Genomic DNA, 7,821 nt, shown 5'->3' on the forward strand with positions numbered 1-7,821 from the left:
GTTCTCTTCGTGTAATCGGCACGCAATTTGATACGCCGTCTGCGGGCATGCCCGTGTTGATGCACGAATGTGTATTTTTGCCGTTGCTGCTTTCGCGGTCAATGTAATATCGCAGACGCACCCCTACAATTACGAGGCGAATTGGAACGGTCCAGAAAAACGCGTTGTTTGGAATAGCGGGGGGGGAGGTAAAAGTTCATGCAGATACGGGGTGGTTTTTATAAGTGGTTCCAGATGTTTTTGCCCATGGTTAAGAGATGCCAAGTTTTTTGGAAGATGTTCGCAGCCAAAACGCATTCTGCCGTACGTCGCATATCTGTGTAATTTCGCATGTGGTGTTGCATTATGTCCGGGATGATGCACGTCTTTTTATTTTTACCGTAGCTGTTTTGATATTGGAGTAAATGGTTATTTTCGAAACATCCCTACTTTTACAATCCTGTGGAATAGACCGTAGGTTTAGGCAGTTGTCTGGTAGCAGAGGTACTGTAAGCAGATATCCTGGTTATCTGGCCGGCGGTAGTAACACTCGCGGTGCTTACCGCCACTGTTGCTGGAATTTGGCTTGTTCCAGGCGCGCTTAATTAGGTACAGGCACCGTAAGACGGTGGGGCTGTCTTTGTTACTAGACACGACCATGATAGTCCGATCTTTATGTGAATGCAATGATTGTGTGTGTGTGTAATTAAAATGAAGTTCGACACGCCCTGGGAGCAGTAATGGATTTAGCTCTTTGTATGTTTTATGCTTGTGACGCGCCCTCATTGTATTAACCGTTGCCTAATTATAATGTATGCACAGTAGGTCTGGCGTTGACGCTTGGGATTTTGTTGAAATATATAAAACTTCACGGAGAATTGTCGCCTATGGCTTCTTGTTGTATTTGCAGACAATTAGGTAGGAGATAATGTAAAAAGCACAGGATAACCTGGTAGGTTGTTACACCACCCCCACAGTATTTCGGCCAAGCAAATTCCTCCGAACTTGAAACCAAGATTTTCTTTCCAATTGGAAAATTGGAGCTTCCTCCTGTTGAGGGCTTCTTGATTTTTCTTGAGCCCTGGACGGTCTCAAGTCTAAAGCCGCCGTCCTTGTGTGATAAGAGGGTGTTAGAAGGAAGGAACAAACCTTGACCCTCGCGCAGCTCTGTTCTGTGTCTTGAGGGATTCTCCAGAGCAGTGCGGGTGGCCGCACAGCACCCAACTCCCCAGCCAGTCTTATCTCTGCACCAACTTTATAGCTTCTAATTGAAGATCTGATGAATCGCAGATGGTAGCAATTTGCCACCTTGTGGAGCTCAGCAGAGCTCAGAGCACATGGCCGGCCCAGATCTGACCCAACAGCCCCCCTACTGCTCAGAGCTTGACCCAGTACCGTAAATTATGAAATTTTCATGGTGTTTCAAAACCTTCAGATTACTGACAACTCACACACTGCAAGCATGTGCCTTGTCCTCCATTGTTTTACTTTGGTTGTTTCAACTTGAAAAAAAAGGATACAGCAAACTCTTGAATTTCACATTGCCATAACATTTTTAGCAGTGCAGCAAACGTAAATGATTGCACGGTATCGCACTACCTCCCCGCTACTGATATCAGTGCACTGATGGGATGAAAGCTCTCTTACAGAAGAACCCTTCTGAGCAGGAAGTGAGTGAACAAATTGGACAAGGTCAAACCTGCAGTGTTTTGTTGGGAGGCTAGCGGCCGACATTTTGCTGTGCTCTCAGTTCTAAGATCTACTTTAGTATCATAAGGAGCAGACAGGCCAGCAGTGAAATAAGACCGTGACAAATTGTGGACAAATTGTCAAGGTCAAGTGCTGGACATCACATTTGGAAGGCAGCCCTTTTTGGAAGGCTATCAAGGTCAAGCACAATTTGTCTTGGTAGTACACGTGTAGCTGTAAGCCTGTAACAGTACGCTGAACCCTAGAAAGAGATAACAAGACAAAATAGCCCAGTTACAGTGGCAGTGTAACGGAGCTCATGCTTTTTTTCGGAACCTTGAAGCCAAACGCAGCAGTAAACCAGACACATGGTTCCAGTTGAGTCCAAGGCTTAAATCCGGGGAGCGCCCACGGACAAACCAAGGTTTTCAAACCGGGATTCTTTCACCTGCTGCCTGCGTTATTAGCTTTTAATTGGAGACAAGTGCAAAGCTGAGGGAGGTTTATGTGTTCTTACTGGAACTGCCATCTCTCGGACCACCCTGGGTAACATCAGGGCGACCAGTTAAAATACTTCTGGTGCCAGGGTCTGTTAGGAGATGACCTTGGGTGTCCTAGTGTCAACAGGATGGGTTAGGCACCACCAAAAATGTCTGTGGTAATGAGGGGTGGCTGGTAGCCTCTACCAGACTACTTGGGCTGCTCAGAAAGAAGTAAAAAGTGGTTCATTCTTATTAAGTTTGGATATGAAAATGATTTAAAAAAACATAACAAGTAGCAAGAAAACTTGTCATGTAATTTTCTCCTTCAGTTTGACTTTGAATCTAGTTAAGGTTGCTGAGAAAGAAGTAAAAATTGGTTAACTTTTAGTAAGTTCGGATATAAAAATGACCGAGAAAACGTAACTAGCTAGCAAATTTGACCCGAAATTTCCTCCTTCAGTTTGAAGCTAGTTGAGAGATTGTAATTCTAGAGGGGAGGGGGGTGTGAGGAATGGGATCGTCCTTTTAAAGCTGGCGGTGACTCACACGAGCATGGTTCTCCCCACACCGATCCCCCCACCACCTCCGTGCCCACGTGCACAGCGCTCCGCTCACGCTGTCTAACCTCTTTTCAATTCCCAGCTGACCCCAGAAATTCCTCGCAGACAAAAGCCGCCCTCCTGTCTGACTTGGTTTCCATAGTAACCCTGAATGGCCGTTTTCGGTGGGTGTGGTACCCTCGCACACCCACCTCAGAATCCTTCTGTACCTGCACGTACCATCACAAGGCTTATATCTGTCTGTAATCACTACTAATTGTTAATCTGGTATATTACAGAAGGCTATAGTTTCTGCAGGGAGATGTGCGGATTACTGCATGTTTTTCTAGACCTTTGCCCAGTCTCAGGTCCTCGAGCTTCACCTTATGCCACTTCTTTCTTCACCCGGCATTTTTCCCTCCATTCATTGCTGCTTACGACTCTCCACCGGCCTTTGAGCGGCTGTATTCGATACTTTGTATCAGGCACAGTTTCCCTGCCCCCATATTTTCTCAGCTTTCTCCAATGGCCCGTTTCCCCTTCTCCCAGCCTTTTCTTCCCCCCAGCTGTTTTTTGTTCTCCCCCCAAACCTGATGCAAAAACAGCGAGTACTTGTGCATAGGATTTCACCCTCCCCCATTGACCAGAGCTTTGCTTTTTTCCTGAAGTGTTGTTGTACCCTTTAAGTACAATGTTTTCTTAACAGAACATGATCCACGCCGGCCAGCGGCTAATTGTGCGAAGGAATGTCGGAGAGTGTACCGTCTAGATCGGGGCAGGACTTAAGGTCCTCAAGTTCTGCGCCTTCCCTGTCAACATGTCTCGAAGAAAATACCACAACTCAAGAGTTAGTCCTAAGCTCCCACAACAAACTCAGCCCCAGCTAAAGACTCAAAACACGGGAGTCAAACTGGAGATTCGTTTTGGATACTGTTTCTGAACGTGGAGCTAGGGTTACAGTGATTGGCCTTGTCATTAGTTTGAGCTGATAAGTTCTTCCGAGCCCTGCTTTAGGAGATGGGAAAAACAAACTGTTGAAGAGACTGAACAAACATAGAAGGACAACTCCCAGACACCGAAAAAAGCACTTGGAAAAAAGCCTGCCTCGCTTGAAGAAAACTTACCGTTGCGAAGTCAAAGCTATGGCTTCTTGAAAGACTTCTTGTCAGCAGAAGCTACACAGAAAAAAGTTTGATCAAGCCACAGAAAAATTATTTCTGTGGTCACTTGTACCTCCCACAGTTGTAACATTAAAGAAGTGTGCCAAGCCTTGTTTAATCTCGGTTAGGTTTAATCTTCACAAGTGGATTAAGCTAGTCAGGTGGGGTATCCCAGGGATATCTCGTCTCAGGCTCCAACCCAAGGTGAAAAGAAGTTTTCTTAGCCCCTTCTCAGGTTTCTTGCCTAGGTTTATAAGGAGTGACCAGAGGGAAGACCTGAGCACTGGGTCAGTGGCACTCCACAAAGGATCAAAGACTACCTCCTCACCCCTCCAACCACAGCCAACTCCCCTTACCTAACCGTCATTCATTCATATTTCAAATTTGCTTCTATTAAATTAGGAAAAACAGCCAGATAGTGTGACAGCTTTTGTTGTATGTTTTCGAATAAGAGAATAGATACGTTTGCTTAAGCTATGTGGACAAACATGTCTTTTTGAAATGGTGAAAAGACTAAGAATCGAATTGTAGCGATTAGCAAGGTTTTAGATCTTAATGAGACTGAAAGAAGAGTTCAAAAAGTGTGTTAGGCATTCATGTGTTTGCCACGTGTAAGCCGAGTGATCACATTGTTCTGTGTGGACCAATCAGAAACCTCGTAAGCATGCATCATTTGAAATCCAAGTCACCTGATTTGGTCAAACCAATCAGGTGTGGAAAATGACTTGTCACATGTTAGGAACTAACCAATGGGAAGCCTTCTTGTGCATTCTTGTAGCCAATCTGATTGTGAAGTGTACACCTGTTTGCTAATCATATTCTTCTTTTGTGTTTTTTAGGACTGCTTGCGAGCATGCCAGGAGCAGATAGAACAGCTACTAGCCACCAGCCTCTGCAGTCCGATGTCTCATCCAGACCCTTTGGCGACGAAACACCAAGAAGAGAAGGACCAATCCTCAACCCCAACAGACATCCGTGATATCGACTTCTAAACCCGCGGTTTTCTGCCAACGAGAAATCCTGTACGCCAGAAATGTGCAAATATGCTTTACCGTCAGGTGACTCCAACACTAGTGCTTTTGATGTAAACCAAAAAAAAGTTTGTTTTTGTTTGAAAGTTGGGCGTGCAAGCCGATGTAGTTGTCATTGCATAGCACAGATCATAGCCAATATGTTGAGAGTCAATCAAACACAAAGCTACTTTGCTTTTGTGAGTGCAGATTTTTCACACGCAGAGAACCAGAAGCCATGTTGATGACATGGCGGGGCTAGAAGTAGAGAACCGTCTTCCATGTTGGAATTCAAGGGATACTCAACTGGCTGAATCAGTACATTCCACAAGCGAGAACATTCCACGAACTTGGTGCCACATCGTGTCAGGACATTCCGTGCAGCATTCCAATGGACTTTCAGCAACCGACATTCCATACACAGACTTTTGGACTTGAGTTGGACTGGAGTTGAGTGGAAATGTTACAACAATGTCTTCCATTTTTTTTGGAAGGATCGCATTTAAAGTCAGAGGATTCCCGAAGCGTTTGTCTGCTATGGTGTTCCGTGTGCCGTTTCCAGACATATTAACGTGTGTGGTGGTTTGTAGCACATTTAAACTTGAACTCTGTTATCAAAAATGTGGTGTCCAAGGCACCACTGCAGAATGAGCAAGCAATGTTAACTAGTTAGGTAGGAGTTTTTTGAATACTGAAAAGAAGGAGCCTCCAAAATTGTTGTGTAAAAACCATCCCTGCACCCCTACTTCTAGAATGCTGAGTTCCAAATGCGGGTAAATTTGCACAGAAAAGATGGGCAAAGCTGGATTACACCATTACTTGATAGGGGTGAACTGGCTGGTTTGCACACACTGGAGGCATTGAATTGAATGGTTTTCACAGACGGTTTGGCTAGGGACGTTTTTTTCTTTGAATTTCATTTCTTTTCAGCACAACGTGATTTAATTGTAGGGCTCGAATTGCACTTTTATAAACTTTCAACCCTCCAATACAGTAGAAAATTCCAATGTTCCGAGCTTATCTTTTGGTGAGGTAGAAATGAGGAAATTATATTTTGGAAGATCACAAAACAAACAAAAAAATGTTGCCAAGATATCAATGTACGAAATTCAACTGGTGGATTTATATAGATAGATATATAGCAAGCTATGAGAGCCGAAATATCTAGAAAATCATTAATATTAATCAATTTCTACAGAATATGCCTTTATCTCTCATATTAATGAGTGTGAAGAACAAAGAAGTAAACAACCCCCAAAATATGAGTGCAAAAGGCTTGCTACCTCAAGTAGGACTGTACCAATCATACCAAATAGGGGTGATAAAGGGTCACCGTGTGAGGGTTGAATTTATCCTTTACCAAGTGTGCTGTGCCTTGAAAAACATCATATGTTTTGCCTTTTATCCTTTTTTTGTTTTATGAGTGGCATTTTGAGTTCTTTTGAGTTTGAAGAAGAGACTTTTAAAGGGGTGTGCTAGCCCTACAGTGGTGAAACCAGAGTGCCATGTAGAAAATGTATTTGTAAACAAATTGCCGAAAGCTGCCTTAAAGTTATGTGAAGGCCGTTATGGAAAGAAAGCATTATATATACGTCACACGTGAAAATACAATGCAATCTTTATTCAGGTTGAGAACCTATATTAGCTATGTCTTCCCAGATGGTATGAGTGCTGTTGTGAAGGATTGAGTGATGAAAAGAAAAGAGTGTGAATGAGTACATGCAGTGTTAGTCAAAAGAAAGGATTGAATGAGAAGGTTACGTGTCAGGAAAGTGCAAGGAATTGTTGGAGAAATATGGGTATAGTTGTTCCTCGAGAGGCCCGAAGTATTGTAGATTTTTGTACATTATATGAGATGGACATGTTGGAAAAGGCCGTGAGGAGGAATTTGGTCAGTGCAGAAGCGACTGATAGAAGACACTACTACTGTATATAGCTTGACAAGAACAAGAAATAAAGAGATGTCTTTTGAATGAAATTTACTGTCTTGGGTTGTGTTTTTACAACTGGGCTTCCTTATAGTTCATGTTACTATAATATTTGCTGGACATTGTGAAAACAAGAGGTCAAGTGACTATATTATGCTAGAAAGTAGAAGCAGCACAAGTAGGAATAATCTCCAAGTAGATGTTGGGTGGAAGGTCGTTCTCAAAAACATCACCGTTATTGGTCAGTGGCATGAGCCTGTGATGTCCCCACTTTGGCCAACACAGAACCAAAGAGTCAACTCTTCTCTGATGCAACAATTTGCTAGCCTCTTCCAGGCTTTGGGTAGTGGCAGTACAAAGTAGAAATTGGCCAAATAGACAGATAACATGCCAGAGGAGTTGGTCTGCTCAAGAGTACAGTTTGCCGCTTCCATGGCATGTCTATCTGGCCAGTTTCTACTCTTTTAGCCGCTTCCCGAAGCCTGGTAGAGGCCAATAATTTGCCCCCCTCCCTCATTTTTGCCTTTTGCGACTTCTAACACACACGCTGTAACGTTCCCGATGCCACAGCTAGACTTTCCTGCCCAGATGGCAGGAGAATGACAGACTGAAGCGAGATTCCCACCGTTTGAAAATGAAGTGATGAATGACTGGCGGAGGTCTGTTCGGGAGCTTGTCTCAGACAAGTGACCCAGGGGTCGCGGGTTCGAGCCCCGGCCCAAATAGGGTCAGTGACTGTTGGCTTGAGAAGCAAAAGACCAATTTAAAGTGTTTAAAGCGACCGGAAGGGCTTCCAATTTTGCTCTGAGAGGGACAACACCCAGCTAATAAGATTGTAACCCGCACTTGACTATTCTCAGCTGCGCTTTCGATGGAAAAGTTATTTTGGAATAAGGGGGAGGGGGGTCAATTTAATGTGGGAGGGGGGCGTTAACCAAACGTTTTGCAGTGCACAATGGGACTCGGTAAAACGGGGAGGGTGCAATTCATCAAACATTTCCGCTGCATTAAGATTACTCTTAGGGGCTACCGAG

General features: G+C 44.0%; 1 protein-coding gene across 2 annotated transcripts in view; it reads left to right on the top strand.

Moving 5' to 3' along the window:
- Nucleotides 1–6,837, top strand: part of LOC109476546 (G1/S-specific cyclin-D2-like) — an 18,208-nt gene extending 11,371 nt beyond the window's left edge. For both annotated transcript variants that reach the window (XM_019777534.1, XM_019777533.1), the window contains exon 5: nt 4,689–6,837. In XM_019777534.1, coding sequence (XP_019633093.1) covers nt 4,689–4,841 — 153 coding nt within the window. In that variant the 3' untranslated portion in view covers nt 4,842–6,837. The remainder of the gene's footprint in view (nt 1–4,688) is intronic.
- The last annotated feature ends 984 nt before the right edge of the window (nt 6,838–7,821 follow it).

The sequence above is a fragment of the Branchiostoma belcheri genome, unplaced genomic scaffold, assembly GCF_001625305.1.
Source record: "Branchiostoma belcheri isolate BF01 breed outbred unplaced genomic scaffold, Haploidv18h27 scaffold38, whole genome shotgun sequence".
Lineage (NCBI taxonomy): Eukaryota > Metazoa > Chordata > Leptocardii > Amphioxiformes > Branchiostomatidae > Branchiostoma > Branchiostoma belcheri.